At 42.0% G+C, this 17731-nt stretch overlaps 1 protein-coding gene and 1 long non-coding RNA gene across 4 annotated transcripts in view; one reads left to right on the top strand and one right to left on the bottom strand.

The window, feature by feature from the left end:
• Positions 1 to 540, bottom strand: part of LOC146258730 (uncharacterized) — a 21087-nt gene extending 20547 nt beyond the window's left edge. Inside the window, exon 1 of the long non-coding RNA XR_014729696.1 lies at positions 255 to 540. This is a non-coding gene — a long non-coding RNA (uncharacterized LOC146258730). The remainder of the gene's footprint in view (positions 1 to 254) is intronic.
• Positions 1 to 17731, top strand: part of cerk (ceramide kinase) — an 18817-nt gene extending 1086 nt beyond the window's left edge. The window contains exons 2-15 of one of the 3 annotated variants that reach the window (XM_084671811.1): positions 2948 to 2992; positions 3767 to 3823; positions 6563 to 6700; positions 6802 to 6924; positions 8024 to 8149; positions 8297 to 8363; positions 8778 to 8923; positions 10122 to 10196; positions 11023 to 11175; positions 11375 to 11480; positions 11750 to 11835; positions 12841 to 13046; positions 13348 to 13559; positions 13839 to 17731. In XM_084671811.1, the coding sequence (XP_084527937.1) occupies positions 2948 to 2992; positions 3767 to 3823; positions 6563 to 6700; positions 6802 to 6924; positions 8024 to 8149; positions 8297 to 8363; positions 8778 to 8923; positions 10122 to 10196; positions 11023 to 11175; positions 11375 to 11480; positions 11750 to 11835; positions 12841 to 13046; positions 13348 to 13559; positions 13839 to 13926 (1628 nt within the window). In that variant the 3' untranslated portion in view covers positions 13927 to 17731. The remainder of the gene's footprint in view (positions 1 to 2947; positions 2993 to 3766; positions 3824 to 6562; positions 6701 to 6801; positions 6925 to 8023; positions 8150 to 8296; positions 8364 to 8777; positions 8924 to 10121; positions 10197 to 11022; positions 11176 to 11374; positions 11481 to 11749; positions 11836 to 12840; positions 13047 to 13347; positions 13560 to 13838) is intronic. The other 2 variants (XM_084671812.1, XM_084671813.1) reach the window with 2 other exon arrangements.

Genomic DNA, 17731 nt, shown 5'->3' with positions numbered 1-17731 from the left:
CTGCTTATTTTAATATTCGAAAACGAAAGGCAAAAAGACAGGCTCAGTTTTCCAGATATAGAGTAAACCTAGTTCTTAAGTATGAGAAAAATGTAATGAAGATCTCCATTGAAAAGGTTTTTAGTCTAGGACTAGGCTTAATCCATGTCTGGGGAACTGGGCCATAGTGCTTGCTGCAGTCCAGCTGTGCAATACTACAACCCAAATAAGGTTAACAAGACTAAATGATTGACTCCAGTACCTCCATAGCTTACCCTTTGCAATCCAGGTGATCATTATCAGATATAGTCCCACTCAGCAGATTCCTTGTGTCCATAATGGTCTTATTCTTAAGTAGTCTGTTTGCCCTTTGAGACCCTGTATATAGTTCAACAATAAAATGTCTTGCCTGAAGCAAATGTTCTCCATGCTCACTTTCACTGTTGAAATTATGATGAGATCCAGACACTGGCCTTCACTGAAGGCATAGCTAATTATCTTATAAAAATAGATTTACGTTGTAAAGTAGCTAGCACAAAACCAATAGGAATTCTTAGTATTCCCAAGGTGTAACAAATGAGACCAACTTGTCTGTTTGTCTCAACTAATGTCTTTGGAAATAAATACAAGCATTTCCATTGGTCTCCTTGGTAAGATGGTAAGGCTTGAGAGTCTACCTAGAAAGTGATGACAAATGTTATAATCGCATTCTTACGAAATGTTGTCGGAATTTGTCAACAAGGCAAATATCATTGGCAGGCAGCACACTGTTATACAAGTGCAGTCAACCATGTAGACTATGGGAGCTGTTCGATGTGGATGTCAAACCACACCAAACAATAATCTTTTCCAATTATTGAAGTAAGTCATTTAGTTACCATTAAAGAAATGTGTACATTAGTGTGGTGGTTTTTTCTTGAGTAATGACATTTTTAAGTGAACCAATCTGACACGAACAACGTAACTCAACTTGTCAACAGATGATTGTTGACTACCCGCACTGTCTGACATTTCACTGAATTGCCAACGCTAGTCTCGTGACCTTCTCATCTGTCTTCCCTCCACTCTCATACTCGTTCCTTCTCTGTCGGCCCATGTCTGTGTTGCACAAGAAGCAGCCAAAAAGGTCAATCCAGTAGCCAGCATCATGGTCGGCCTGAGAAGAATAGTGTGTCAGTTCAAGACCAGACTTGCTCCATGGCTGTTTACCTATACAGAGTCGGTGTTGTTTCTTTTTTTTGTTAGCAGCTAAAGCTTGACACAAAGCCTTCTTCATTGGATTACGTTATTGAGGTCAGCTCTACAGGGACATCTCTAGAAGAGAAGTCAAAATGATATGGATGTCCTAAAAATAATTTAGGCTGTTCAATTTAGCTGCCTAAAAGTAGAGTAGTAGAGTGTGTTGTTTGGGTTTAGCATTGATTACGATTTAATAACCACAATTAATACCTGATATCTCCAGATAGTCATATAGACTTTTTCATTCAGCAGGGGAAAATGAAATGAATGACAAACATGAGATAGCCAACTATAATGAGTGCCACTTCTGTCAGTTACTAACCTAATTGCCAGCAGAGTTGTTGACTCTGGAACTCAGCTTACCAAAACAGGCCCTGCCCTCCCCTGTTCTCTCCTCAAATCGCTGGCCTGTGTCCTTCAAATGTTATGAATATTTCATGTTTGGCCCATTTCCTGTACTGAGCACTGTTCTGTGACCAGACAAGTGGAAGATAGCAGGCAGAAAGGAGATGGCCTTTTCATTACGTTGGTTCCGTGGCTAAGCTAAATCATTAGGTCAAGCATTATTCCTTTTTAATATATTTTGAGTAGCCTGATTGGAGTGCAAAATAGAAATGCCATGAAAGGATTCATTTCTGGGATTCCCTCTTATGAATTGCACAAAAATGTGCTACAGTATGTTGTTTACAGTCTTTAGGAGTCTGGTCATTTAGCAGACGCTCTTATCCAGAGCAACTTATAGTAAATACAGGGACATTCCCCCCGAGGCAAGTAGGGTGAAGTGCCTTGCCCAAGGACACAACGTCATTGGCATTGCCGGGAATCAAACCGGCAACCTTCTGATTACTAGCCCGATTCCCTAGCCGCTCAGCCATCTCACTCCCCCTCGTAGACCCACATTTAATGAAAACAAAATGCGTTGTCCTCCACAACAAATGATTAAAAGTGTACATTCACAAGACTTTGATTGTTATCACTCAACAAAGGGATTCAACTGGAGCCATCATTTATAAAAATAAGAAAGAAAGAAACGCATATGGGTTCAAATGTGGATTACATATTGCATATCGTTTTGCCCACAGATAAACAAACGTTAGACAACGTATCGTGTTCTTCCAGTTAGTGGCAACCTATCTGCCATCTCCCATGTGAAACTGTCATAGCTCTCTCTCCCTTTATTCCAGAATGAATGGGCTTGGGAGTCGGGCCTGCTGATTTCTGGTCTAGGAAGGATTGCTCAGTACGTTGGTGTGAGCCGTGTAATGCCCTGAGAAATGAGCAATCCCAAGGAGCCTTACTGAGATCATCCGTGTGAATGAACAGGCGGAATAGGAGTCTCTCAGATATAAAAGTAACCTTTGGAGTACCCTGGCTCAAATGAATTCGAATACCTTTTTTAGACGGTATCATGAGATCATATGTTCCACATTAGCCTGAGAGAGTCAGTGGTGTAATTTTCAGCAGGATAGTGCTCATTTTATTTCAAATCTTTTGTAGTAGTAATATTATTTAAAGTAATTGATATGGGAAGCATCCGCCGTCATGGATGGCCAATGAATGCATAATACAGCTGTCATTTTCTTCATGTGCAACCATTATATCAAAAGATGGGAAATGTGAGTCTTGGAAATTGTGTGTAAGTTATAACTTTCACAGTTACCACTCAGGATGATGTAATTGACTTACTCCCTCACACAAACTTACAGCCAACTCTACTGTTCCCCTCCAGGTTTCTGTCTTTCTAAGTTTCGTCACAGAGGCAAAGGAGAGACAGGTAGGAGCTGCTCTTTTCATGTCGTGGTCCAAGAGTCCGGCCACGTCCTTTCCTCCCTTGTAACCCTCGGTGTCGAGTGCTTCTGCCAGCTGTATTTGATAGGGTTCCCTTAAAGAAACAGAGGTTGTGGTTTTATCTTATGGCTCAGTTCAAATAGCAATTTCTCAAACATAAAAACACAGAAATAATACATTTTTTCTACTTGCCATGCCTTGCTATGTAAGTACCAATCTCGTACAGAATATGAGGTTTGCTAGACAGTGTGCAACTCATCAGTTGTCTCTGTCAGGGGGCCTCGTTGCTATGTAGACTCACAGTGGGATGGTTAAAGTACAACTTTCAGCAGGGACATTCAAAGGTAATAAGTCACACCTTATATGCTTCAAAATTGGACTTCCTCTTTGAGGCCTACATGGTATAAAGAAATATTAAGTAAATGTCCTTCCTATTTTTTTTTTTTTTTTTTAACAACATCAACAAAAGAAAACATGCAGTAAATTAAAACATTGCCAAAGCACAATTATCACTGCTATTGAATACTGTCTTTGTAGGAAACATATAAATAATATATGCCATTTTGAACAGGGCTAATTCAACCATGGATAAATCACACAGTGGTCTAGGTGAAATTTTGTGTGAAATTAGCATACCATGGTATGGTAACTGGTTATATTGTACTAAATCCATCTAAACATCAAATCCAGCATTAAGCTTCTTTAGTAGCTGTGCTTCTAGTGCTCATAGTTTCAACATTAGTTTCCTTTTGCTTTGTAGAGCCCAAAGCCAGCCCCCCCTCCCTCCTCCCCCTCCAGTTTGATATAACTGCCCTTGGTAAGTACAAAATCTGCTGTCACGTCTGACTGCGTTCAAGGCACACAATATTTACAGTCAAGTGGTACAGTGTGGCACTGCTTAAACGCCGTCCTCTCCTGCAGTGGCTGTAAGCTTACTTCCATCTGACAAATGAAAGGACTGCGTGAAACTGTTTTTTTTTTCCTGGCCTGTATGTTTTATTTCTCTTGACCTGACCTGGATAGTTAAACCGGGATATCATTACCTCGGCCATCCAGCAGTGTCGGCCCTTCGTAATGGCTGATGGCTGTTTAGTCAGCTGCAAGGTGATATATTATTGAGGGTGTCCTCTGTCCCTTTCCCCTTTGTCTGCATCTCACTTAAACAGAAGGAACACATCTTTATTATTGCGTTTTCACCCTGTGTCTCTTGCACTTCAAGTAGGAGTACAGTGGGATGGGTGTTTCGCTGGCCTGTTCTTGTGTCAAGGCCTCAAATGGGCTCTTTACCACTGGGATATTACTGACAAAGCTCATCACGTACCCGACTACCCGTGCATGTTGAGGTTGAACCCGGCCATGTCCTCAAACAGAGCTGATAGTTCTCCTCACGCTGGAGCAATGGCACTCAGGTGGGCTGTTGTGAGTGTCTTTGCTCCATCATTAATAGTTAATGAGGTCTCCACTGCAAGAGAGCAGGTTTAGATTCCTCCTCACACAGTGGCTTTGTTGCATCGACCTGGTTGCCGAGTCTCTGCAGTATTTATGAAATGGACTGGATCCAAGAATAGATGCAGTGGGAGAATTCAAAGCTTCATTATCATTTTAATTTGTTCCTCTCACTGATCCACATCTGTGTATTCCAAGTACGTGTATGGTTTGGATTTATGTCTTTCTCTGTCTCTCGGTGTCTTTCTTTCTCTTTCTTCTTGCCTTTCTTTCTACCTCTCTCCTTCTCCATCTACCTATTCTGGGCATATTGGTTTCCCCTCCAGACCCCTGCTCTTTTCTTCTCCCTGGTGCACAGCCCTGACCTGCTGCTTTTGTGGTGTGTTTTTCCTGCCATTGTATGAAGCCATATGGATTTCCCCGTGGTTGACCTTGGGAGTATGTTACGTAATCGATTGATGCTTCATTGTGACTCACTAGTGCACAGTGCCCGTGATGCATTTGGTGCTTAAGATGCCAGTGAAACACACAAATACAGATGGTGATAGAGTGCCAGGTTTTTGAGATGACGTGGGAAACTAAACCCATTCCAATGTGTACACACACAGATTCCTGGCATTATTAGATAGATGCACCTGCCTGTACAAACACAATGTGTCAGACGCAAGTTGGATACAGAACACATTACACCCTGATATCAGTTTATCCATTCCAATTTAATTATGTATGTTTTTTGGGGGATAATTACACAAGTAGTATCACAATGAAATGACAGTATTATAAACCTTTCTGCAAGTTAGGAGTGTAGAGTTGAGAGATGCACTGAATGTCATTCATCCTGCCTTCAGGCAAGACAGCTGGAGATGTGAGGCCTGGTCTAATAACATCCTGTCTTACACTAAAATGAACAACAGGAGAGTATCCGAGTTTAAGATCTATAACATTGATTGGAGATCAAATGTTGTGTTTGATAATCGGATGAAAACATATTTTTGAACTCCTTTTAGGGATGTGATAAACATTTCCAATATAACCTGGTTTCCCCATTAGCGTTGCAGTAATGACTCTAGTAACTCCAAGCTGTTGTCAATGTTCGTTCAGTGCTTCACAACACAACGAGGTGGCACAGAGCGTTGGAGTAATTAGATATGGTGCACATTTGTTTCATTTTCTCAGGTAGCCAATGCTAACCTTTTGTGGAAAGCAGTTTGTGGAATAGGGTTAAATTTGAATGAAATCTCTCAATTATTTTGATTTCAAGCCTTTCACGTAATTTTTGCCATATCAAGAACAAATGTTTTGTTGTTGAATGAGGTCATGTTTACCGACTGTGACACCCCTCTCCTTACACCTGCCGCTAGCCTCCTGAGAAATGTTCAGTATCCGGTTTAACCAATGTTGTTTGTGATCTGAGGTTTTCCCGGAGGAAACAGCTGCTTGCAGAAGCTGTGTTGATCTTGAGCTTGATCTGAGACCAAATATATTCAGATGTTAGTCAATTTCAGATCGCTTACAAATTATTTGGAATGATTCAGTTTGTTAAATAGGCTAACAAACTATGACGGAGGGTGTCAGAAAGTAATAACTGACAGTAGTTCTCCCATCTGGGTTTTAAATGCTAAACTGACTTGTCTTCCTTATGTCTAAAGACTTTGTAGACACTCCTTAAGCCCTAAAATTACAACAGTAGCCGTAAACAAACAGTTGGTCTAATCCCTAGTTTTCTCCTCCCTCTTTTCTCTGCCCTCTCCCATCTCTCCAGCCAGGCGCTACACTAGACCCACCCAAATGCTGAAATCAAACTGTTCATTACTCAATTAAAGCTCCCATCTCATTACATTAAACTTCATTGGCGTGAAGCTATTGAATGGTAATTGATACCTTGAGCCCAGCTTGTTAGGCTGTAGGCGGCGAGGAGGGCCCGACAATAGCTTGTTGTCCCGGCTCTGGGATAAAGAGTAAGCCAACACCACCAACCGCTGTGTGTCAGTCAGTCTGTGTGACCTAAATGGGTTTGGGTTTAGAACAATAATGGAGCTTTTAGAAGTAGCCTACTTTAAGCCGTGTGTGTGTGTGTGTGTCTGCTTGTGTGTGCTTGTGTGTTACATAGGTACCTGTCACACTGTAGCAGTTTCAGAGATTGTAGCGGTGTGGGAGCTCGACGTAGAGAACGGTGCCACTAAAAATGACGGGAGGTGGCAGAAAATGCCTCAGAAGCCACTGGAAGCCTACCCATATGCATTCACAGGTATCGAGATGACCGGTGTGACATGTTGGCTATTATTGTCTTAAATGGTTACCCCTTTGTGAACCTCTTTTAATGTTGTTTCACATTCCTTCCTTCTCCAGTGTCCTTTGTGGAGAGGACAAGGAGACACCGCTGGCGGTGTCGAGACGTTACCTTCTTCTGTCCAGAGGGGGCGCTGTGTCAGCTGTGGGTCCAGACCATCAGGGAACAGCTAGCGCTACTGAGTATGCAGTTAGCATTCACTCATTTTAGCAGATGCTTTCATCCAAAGTGAATTCTAAATAGAATCTGCAAACCCAAGACCCCCTACAAAGCAATCTACAAACCAATTCAATCCAAGTGCAATAGGCACAATTCTAGAATAACAATGTGGAATTAATTTTATTTGGGGTCTTTTCACAAATCATAACTCACCACAATTATTTATTTTCTTCTAACATATTTTTAGTATAGAGTGATCATATTTAGGTTGAGTAATTTAGTTTTTTGTGTGAAGCGTAGTACTGTGTCAACATTTGTTGGGCTATACATTATTTCAGCAATGACCTTTTAGACTGTCAGCATGAGTAAGCATGAGTTGATATGGAAGACAAATTATTAGCAGGCAAACAGTAGCCATTATGTAATATGACAGTGTTTCCTTGTGTTATCATTCTAACCAAAGTGCACTTTGCATACACCGAGTGGGGGTGATGTTTTATAATGAAAATAGGAGTACTAGGAAAACACAAACACATTTTTCATAGTCCAAAGAAAATGACACAAGCAAATTATATTTTCAAATAAAATGTTCTTCCTGTTTAGTCAAATTAGCCAAACACCCTATTTACACCGTGCGCGTCTGCGGCACGTTACAGATTCTGTTCTGTCCTCCACAGCATTCCAGAATTGGCGAGTGCGCAAGATCAACAAACGACTAACTACTTTGCCTGTACGACGTCCACAAGTTAAATGTGGTGATCGTGTTCATTGTTGTTTTGTCCTACTTTGTTGTGCTGTAGTCTACTGACAAAGTTAATAGGCTACACTTAAAAGTCCAGTTATGAATGACATGGATACAAGATTTGTAGCTATAGTCGTTAAAAACACATTCATCCTCAATTATTTTGTATAGCTATTTCACTGTGAACTTTGCGGCTTGGACGCGGTGTCCCTCAAAAATAGAAAAGCTTGTTCTGAAACATGCCGCGGCGTATCTGGTGTAAACACAAGCATTGACTAGAGTGGTTGCGATTGGCTAACGCGTCCGGTGTAAATAGGGGTAAACACTTGTTGCATGGTGTGTTGTGTGGAAAAATACATCTGTTCCACTATTTTCAACAGCAAACAGGCCTAAGCATTTGCTGGTGTACATCAATCCCTATGGAGGTAAACAGCAAGCCAAGCGCATCTACGAACAAGAAGTAGCCCCCCTATTTGCCAGAGCCTCCATCTCCACTCATATAATTGGTGAGTTCCATCTGCTAGTGGTTTGTGCTTTAAATATGTATGATCATGAAAAGATTCAAAAGTTTGTGTTGGGGAAATGGTAACAGCTGGCATCTGTAGCGTTCTGGCATGCTTGGATGTTTAACTTGTTGTCTTTGGTTGTCGTAGTTACAGAATATGCCAATCACGCCAGGAACCATCTGGGGACAGAGGCAGAGTTGAAGAAATATGATGGGTGAGGGTTCTTAAAGTCAGATCTTTCAATAAATCCCATACCTCTATCAACATACAGCCAGGTACACCAGGCTGTCACTGCAATCACGGCTGGCTTCTCTGGCCCGTCTTTCTGATTAGACGGTTAGAACCTGGGGTCCAGTACCAAACAAAACAAAGATAATTGGGTCAATCAGATAGCAAAACAGAGTAAATGTGTTATCGGTGTTGCCGACTCATACGTTGTCAGATCATGCTGGAAGGCCCACACTTGTCTCCAGTCGAGGTATGTCATGAATAGGGGTCAGGCCCTTATCTGTGAAGTAACATATAACTCCATGATCTGTGGAAGAAAAAGACCTCTGAGACTGATCAGATAAAAGATTGTTGCAGGGGGGCTTTTTTTCCCCGACGTGACCTTTGACCTCCCCCACAGGGTGGTGTGCGTGGGTGGAGATGGGATGTTCAGCGAGTTGGTTCACGGGCTGATCTCGCGGACGCAGAAGGACAATGGCGTGGACGAGAACTGCCCCGAGGAAAGCCTCACACCATGCGCTCTCCGCATTGGAATCATCCCTGCAGGTGACACAGACCTCACACCAACGCACTGCCTTCTCGTCCCAGGCGCTAAACACTTTGACTTTAAACACTTTATTTGTCCCTGAGGGGCAATTTGCAGTGGCACGTAGAGTAGTACAGCCAGTAACACAATAGAGTAAATGAATCAGATCTAAAATAAATTAAAAAGCTAAATGTTATTGTACAGTGTACATGGATGGGTAGTTCATGTAGAAATGCCTGGTTATTGGATGAACATAAATGGCATCATCAGTTCACTACCTCACCTGGCTGAGACCCATTTAATAATCTGTTGTACACTGCATTCATAGTCCAACAAGTCCGTCTTATCCAGAGCCTTATGTTGGAAGAGCTGTGTCAATCAATCAAACTTTCAAGAGGTCACATGGTTTATGAAGGCTGACAGGTGTCCCTCAATGTATCATTTGTCTCTAAAGAGTTTAGTTTTAAATTTGTTGAGGTCATGTTAGCTGTATGTTTGCAAATGTCCCTTGATGCATAACAGGTTTCTAGCTGTCCATGATTAGGAGGTGATTGAGCCTCCATTGTTGTTGTATCCTAGGTTTCTGGTCCTTGTAAAGTCCACAGCATTGATGAAACCCTTAGAATATACTGTTCCAGCTATGTCAAGATAAACCTCAGTGGGGTGGTTTTGCATTTCATCGCATAGAAATAAAATGAGCTGTTAGCTCTTAACTACATACTTACAGTGCAGAGGCTTCATCAATTAAGAGCCATTGTAGAAACAGGAAGAGATGGGAACCAGGACTTTGCCGACTAAGCACATTGTAGAACAAGCTTTCAGAAGAGCCCTCTGGACAAAATGCCAGCAGTAGTCCTTTGAATAAGCACTCAAAAATGGACATGTTGTTTCCTTTGTGAGTAGAGCAATAACAATAAGTGTACTTGTTGTTCAGAAAACCCTTATCAATTGTGTCTGTGTAAATGATAGTTTGTCTTATGTACATGTGAAACTCCATTCACAGTCACACTCATACAGTGAATAAAATCAATAAACATATCTGCCTACCGCAGTTCAGACACACGGCACTGTAGTCTGTGAAACGCATTACATGACCTGCACAGTGACCTGTGACACTCTAATAACTATGCCCAGACCACAATACAATATTTACTGAAATGTGAACATCACTTTCTTATAAGGCTGATTTGTTTGGTTTGAATGTGTTGTGTCACCCAGGTTCAACCGACTGCATCTGCTATGCAACTGTAGGAGCCAACGACCCTGTGACCTCCGCCCTGCACATCATAGTGGGTGGGTCTTCTCCAGTCGCCATATTCACTAACTTTCAAAGCCATCACTGTGTTTTTTTCACTGGGCCTTGTGTAGTTATAAAACAATTTTCTTTTTAAGCATAAATGTGTCACGGCACATTGGATTCCCGCAAAGATTGCGGCTTGTATTTTGTTGAGTTAAATTTGTATTTATATTGGGAAACCGCAAAGACTGTGGCTCGAGATACCGCAAAGACTGTGGCTCGAGATGACGCAAAGAATGCAGCTTGTGTGTTTTGGATTCCTGCAAAGACTGCGGCTTGTATTTTTATTATTACTTTTTTCACTTGTATTATTGTTTTTATTGATTTTATGTAAAGCACCTTGAGCTGCAATTCTTGTATGAAATGTGCTATATAAATAAAGTCTTATTGTTATTATAAGGGTGAACAAAAAACCCATTGTATTCACATTTAACTGTGCATGTTTTGGTTCTGACAGAACCTTTGCGAACATTTAGTCATTTATACTGGAAGTCGATGTAAAATGTCGATTCAAAAAGCAATGAAAGCCATCCACCTATAGCTGTGTAATTCCCCAAGCTCTTGTAAATACAAAAGTGTGTCACATTAGTGAGGTCTGCTATCACACTCAAGTGACCTTAAGTGACACGTCCAACCTACTCATTCAACGTTCTCCAGATGAGAGTGTGAGACTGTACACGTGAGATGAACAAAGGACACACAGAGGAGCATGTTTGACCGTGACGAAGGTTATCTCAGTGGTGTAGCATCACGCCCTGCAAACCCACAGGACATACGGACCCACATGGATTGTCACTCATGCTTGGGGTTGTGTTCTCACAGGAGACTCCCAGCCAATGGACGTGTGCTCAGTCCACCATAACAACACATTCCTGAGGTACTCCGTCTCTCTGCTCGGATATGGTTTCTACGGCGACGTGCTGACTGACAGCGAGAGGAAGCGCTGGATGGGACCAGCCAGATACGACATTTCAGGTCAATTGATTAAATCACCTCGTTTGCATTTTCTTTTTTTTGGGGGGGGGGGCACGTGTTTGTAGCACGTATTGCTACGATGTGATGGGCTGGAATTTATTTAAACCACCCCAAAGGTATTTTGCGTTTCGTAAATTACAGGTATAGGTTAAATCCTAGTGCAATTAAATGAAGCAGCCTTCTGCGCTTGTTTCCGTAGGTTTTAAGACGTTCCTGACCCACCATAACTACGAAGGGACGGTGTCGTTCCTACCGGCAACCGACATCCTGGGCACGCCGAGGGACCAGGCCAGGTGTAGAGCTGGGTGAGGGCTCAGACTTGCAAACATCTCCACACTACTCCACTCCACAGGGACTTCTACTGACCCTCTTTTGATTCCAGAGGAACTTTTTCTCCCAAATAAAGCTCAGTGGTTAGAACATTGCAGATCAAAAGGTTGCCTTCCTTTGTACGTTCCTTTGGATTCACACATTTGGATTAATGAAGACATTTGTATTATTCCGTTGTGATTTTTAATGAAGGACTTTGCAGGCTAACCAATTACTCCAACCTTGACCTGTGCCTGTTTTACAGGTGCTTCATATGCCAGCATAACGGACAGTTGTGTTCAGATGAAACGCTGGAGAAATGCAAGATGGGGCAAGAGGTTTCAGAGAGCGGTAAGTGCTTCTGTACAAAGTAAACTAAACACAGTTATGGGAAGTTAACATGAAATGAAAGGCTGAACGAGGAGAATCGCTTGTTGCCACTTACAACTACCACTAGAACTCAAAAATCAAAACTTAAGATCTCAATTCCTGCTGAACTTCACAATGTCCCATAGGATCCAATGTGCCCACAAGGCCTTCGATACACATCTCCCAAGTCCCTTTAGTGCATCACACAAGGCTACAAGTACTGCATGTCCCAGAAGTCCCTATAAAGACTATCATGGGATTTGAAGTCCCACCAGAAACCTGGCAAAACAGCCCCAGTCACCCCATGTTGAAACTGGAACTGTAATCGTGTGGAGAATAAGTAAGCTAAATACTGTTCCACTGATTCATAGGATCGCCTTGACAGTTTCTTATTCTGTCCGGCATTGAGGGAGAAGATTTGAAAAGTGAGAAAGGGAGTAAGCGACTGCCAAAGTGGCATCTTTTCCTTAGATGGCGTTGATGCCTATCTTGGCTAGGATTTGCTTTGCCAGAGTGAGTTGTAGCACATCATTACTGCTTATTCAGTTGGGGGAGAGATAGCAACAAACCAAAGCCTCAGCAGTAAAAGAGAAATACCAGCCACATCCCATAATCCTTATCTCCTTTTTATTATTGGATGGCTGGCACTCAAAATTTATGTTTTAAACCAGTCATCATGGAAAAGTAAGATAGTAAATATGTTTGTGTGACTCAAGGATAGTCTTTGCTATGAATGATTGTATCATGGTTCTGCTGACTATTTTACACAGAAACCTTCGCATTAATCATTTGGTATGGAAACTTTTCTTTTGGGTTTTAATATAAACTGAAATCTGATATGCCAACAGTAACTCAATTTATAAGATGGTACTCATTAATAAAATCCATAAGAATATTTTAACCTTTACATCATAACCTTTCATCAAGTTGCCTGCCAAGTGAGAGCAATCTTAAAGTTTTTCTTACATATTAATATTTTTCTTTCAGAGTGTAATGGTGAGTGGCAAACCATCCGGGGTAAGTTCCTGGCCATCAACGCAGCCAGCATGAGCTGCGCTTGCCCCCGCAGCCCGAAGGGCCTGTCCCCAGCCGCCCACCTGTCCGACGGCACCACCGACCTCATCCTGGTCCGCAAGTGCTCCCGCTTCGACTTCCTGCGTCATTTGCTGCGTCACACCAGCAAAGATGACCAGGTACAACGCACAACTTTTCGTTTGGGGGGGGGAGATATTTTTGGGGGTTTGTGTATGGGGTGTCCAGTGACTCCAGAAGCGTCCCACCTGGATAATATAGTATGTGCGTCGCCTTTATAACCGATAAGCAGTCTATGATCTGGGATTCACACTAGTTTGTCTTTGCTAATACAGATTTTGAACCCAATGGAAACGTGAGTTTCCTTTGTGAATAATAAAGGGAAATGAATTGTACTTTTCACAAGTGCCCCATCCTCTAATCCCACCAGTACTAATCTAACTCTCCCGTCCCTCCCCCCAGTTCGACCTGGGCTTCGTGGAGGTGCACCGCGTCCGTCGTTTCCGCTTCACACCGCGTCACTGCCAGAGCGACTCGGAGCTGGACCTGAGAGAACCTGGTAAGCGCCTCTTCAGCCAGATCTGCCGAGACCACCCGTCCTGCAGCTGCCGGCCGTCCCACAGCAGCTGGAACTGCGATGGCGAGATCCTGCCTCACGCGGCCATAGACGTCGGGTACGACCCCCCCCCCCCACCCGTAATGTTAATGTATGGCTGGCTACCATGTGTGTGGACATGTACTAATGCTTCAGTTAATGTAAAAATGTTTTTACAAATACGACACTCACTGGATTTCACATGGCATTGTCTTTAACTTCTTATGCAATACCTTCTGTACTCGTATTATTTTTTGACAATACAAATTAAGTCAAACAATCATCAAATTTGATTACACGTTCCCATATTTGGCACACTGTGTCTGACCCCACATCCATCTCTCATTCCCTCCCGTAGAGTGCACTGCCAGTTGATCAAGCTGTTTGCACGTGGGATCGAAAAGACGCCCGTTTTCGAAGACTCCGCCCTCCCAAATGCAATATAGACTCGCTCTCGCCCCGGCCCGTCAACCCCACTGGAACGATCCTACTGCATTTCAAAAAGGTCAAAGATCACAGCAGTGGCTGTGCACCGCTACGTGTACACCATATCCCATGATGCTATTATGCATCTGAAGTGTTATTCCTCACACTGTGGCCTGGCCAGGAAAAGACCCTGTTTTCTCTGTGGACGGTGAAAACGAAAAGGGGCGCACAGTAGTTCTCCTGGTTGAGTCACAGAGAGGCTTGTTCTTCAGCCTACAGTACATGTAGAGTGGTGACATTAGTTTCTATTGGTTGTGCTTTGCACTTGGCTATCATGTTCCACACATTCACAGGTGTGTCATATGGTGTCTGGTAAACCTCTTTAAAATACCACCTTAACCCCTTCAGTATATTTACCATCCTTCATTTCAAATAATTGGCTCATTTAAGAAATGTTGTGGAAATTCGACTTGGACTACTTTCTAGTACTGTCCAGTAGTATGATTCACACATAGTAAAATGTAGTCATTTGGGGAGGGACTAATGTAGGGGTTAATTTGACATTCAAATGCTTTGAAATGTATCAATTTCCTTTTTTCTAATCGGCAACAAACCTATCGTTCTTCTATATCCTTAAAATACATGTTTTACTTGCAAGTGTGGTGCTAATATTCAGTAACTGTTATAAGAATAGCTACTTAAAATTAAAATGTATCAATGAAATTATTAAATGTTGCACTTAAAAATATGTATATATATTATTTATTAGTAGTAGTATTATAACCGTTGAGAAAAGTTGAGTTAAAATAAATATCCCTGTCTCTGAAAGGATTTGACAGTTTAAACGAGCATTTTGCCATGAATTTGAATTGACCTGTTTGGTTGAGTGACCATCAAATGAGAGTAGACAAAGTATACCAGACACCAGACACCTAAACCTCATTGTGTGACATTTACATATCCTATGCACAAATCTGTGTTTTGTGATGGACATTATATGAAAGTGTAGGTCTCTCAGCCAGCCTAGCTTTGCTGTGCTAAGATTTGAAAATATTCCAGGTTAAAATATATTTCTCTGAAGCAGCTTTCAGAAAAAAAAGAAGAAAAAAAAGAAGGCATTTGTCTGTTGCACGACACCGGTGATGCTTGCACCTGTTTCCAATCCAAACCTATAATTGTCTTGCCCCTATCCGCTGTTAAGCCAGTTTTACAGTTGAGAAGGGAAATGTGAACAAGTCATGGATGTTGAATAACAAGTAGAGGATCCTGTAGCAACTGAAATGTGAACCGTGCAAGGTTCTACAGCTCTGGCCAAATATTACTCTGCTCTGCTGAGTAGTGGTGTGTCTTTGTGTTGACCTCGTCATTTATTTAACCGCAACTAAATACTGTAGCTAAAAGCTGAAATTATTTTAAGAAGCATACTAAAATGAGGTATATAGGCCTACTGTAGTCGTTGAGTATCTGCTGTCAACCGTGTCCTTTGTATAATAGTTTGAATTTTAGCTTAAGCTATACTTTAGATTGCTAACAGGAAGTTTTACTTGGAATCTTTTAGCAAGCTAATGTTAGCTAGGACATAATTAGTAGCTAATTCAAAGGCTTCCATGTGTATGGATGTAGAAAAAGCCAGTTACCAAAACCTCCATGTCTTCAGTTTGTCAACTGTCTGCTAGCGTGACTGCTTCTCAATGTCATTATCTACTTCTCGTCTAGGCCTATATTCTACAATGTTTAGCAACACAGGCTCACAGCTTCGACACTTTTGCATCTGAGGTGACAGTCTGAGGTCTGATAGTTGAACACTGTCTTCAAAGAGTCAATGGAATACTAATGTAATAGGAAGACATATTACTGATGAAATTGATATATTCATGAACATTCTCAATTTGTAGCAAACTTAATGTAGCAGGATAAGACTGATACTGTACAAAGATTACAATAATTTGTTATTCTTTGAGAATTACTCCACTGAGTAAATTATTAGCAATGTTCGCGTTAACAGTAGTTTTTTTTCTGACTAACAAGAAGCTTTGTCAGTAGACCTGCCCCATCACTGTAATAGATTTTAGCAGGTTCTCAATACAACTTCAGTTGTGGCTTTTACTGAGGGATTTGGTGTGTAGTATCACATTTGTGGTTTTGACACAGCGATCAGGTGAAATGCCAAGAAAATGCTGCAGTCCAGCCTTCCTTCAAAAACCCAAGGGATTATTTGTCAGGGGACTTGAGACATCCTTGCTCAGAAACATGAATTGTGATTGCTCATGTTGTTTAGGAGTAAACAACACTATTGTCAGTTCAATCTTTTGTTTCAATCTGTGACAATTTCCTCTGAGGACACCCGTCTTTGTTTTCTGTTAGGTTGTTCTGTCTAAACATCCAAAATATTTGACTGGATATTGCTGGTGTTATCCAAGCTGTTAAAATGAAGGATTTACTGCAACACTTCAGTTCAGACAGTCTGAGTTACTTTCAGATACTTGGACCAGAGGATGAAGGTCCAAAAGATTCTGTAGCCATTTATAACAAGCATAGAAAATATGACAATGTTTCAATTTCTGTCAAATGTTTCACTTTCGTATTCATTTGCGGAAGTGATTAGAATCGGAATAGGAAAAAGGTCCTTGTTCATTTCACATTGGTTATGATTTTAGGCTGGGTTAAGGTTACTATCCCTTGGTGTTTTATGTGTAAAAAATATATATATATACAGAATGCAAGGGTCACATACTGGATTGTGTACTGTTTCAGAACCAGCCATGTTTGCTATGAGTCTTTTTTAAAGTTAGCATTTCCCACTCGTGCAAAATTGGCTGAGCAATTTCCACAAAATCAGGCGGGAATTCACTTTACATTGTAAGGAGAAGGAAGAGTTGTGGTCTGCTTCCATGCAGTTTTGAAGAGGGATGGCCTTGGGCAAATGATAAACAGAAAAGGCCACTGAGGACCCACTAAAATCCTTGCCAGAGGGGCGTATTGACCAGCTCGTCGGAGCATGGGCTGTGTGGACGAGCTGTCCACCGGCCAGTAATCAAGCAGATGGCCACTCCAGACATTCCCCAGATCCTTCAGCTAGGCAGAATTACGTCGAATTTATCTGTTGATGCTGTCTCATGCCCCTCACCTTTGGACCTCTGTAGTCATTTTCACCCCCCCCCCTCTCTCTTTCCCTCATACACACAACCTCCCAGGGTAAATTCCTGAAGCTGTAGATGGCTTCTAGTTATGAAAACCTGCACATTAAAGTATGTGAGAGACCAATAGTTGCTGATGGTAGCGCAGCTACACTACTGTGGTGTGTTTTGGGAAAAAGACATGATGAAAAAGTGTGTTAGGGGCCATTATTCCTGGAGGAGGCATGGGGTCCAAGCCATCACCCCCATGGAGTCTAGGAGTGTGTGTGTGTATTGCTGTGCTGCTAGTAGCAAAGTGGAAACTCGGCCACAGCATGGCAGAGAAGCTTAATGAGGCCTGGTGCTGCGTGCCACAGATCTACTTCTCCTGGCCATGTGTGTATGTGTGTGTGTGTGTGTGTGTAAGAGAGAGAGAGGGAGAGGGAGAGAATCTCCACCAGGCGCCCACACGTTGCATGCATAGTTTCAGCTGAAGCACATAACTCTTTGTCTTGGACTAACATCTCAAGTTGTCTCTGCCATCAACAATGTAGCGATATAAAACAAACAACCCCAAATGACCCCTGCCACACACTGCTAGTCTTGCTGGTTTCAAGATGTAACGTATGTATGGACCAAACAGAGGTCAGTATACTGTATGAAAGTGGAAATGTCTTGGTATGAATAAAGAGGATTTAAAACCACAAAA

The sequence above is a fragment of the Hypomesus nipponensis genome, chromosome 14, assembly GCF_054491055.1.
Source record: "Hypomesus nipponensis isolate SF chromosome 14, ASM5449105v1, whole genome shotgun sequence".
Taxonomy (NCBI): domain Eukaryota; kingdom Metazoa; phylum Chordata; class Actinopteri; order Osmeriformes; family Osmeridae; genus Hypomesus; species Hypomesus nipponensis.
Note: the sequence above shows the minus strand (reverse complement) of the source record. Positions and strands in the feature narration are given on the sequence as shown.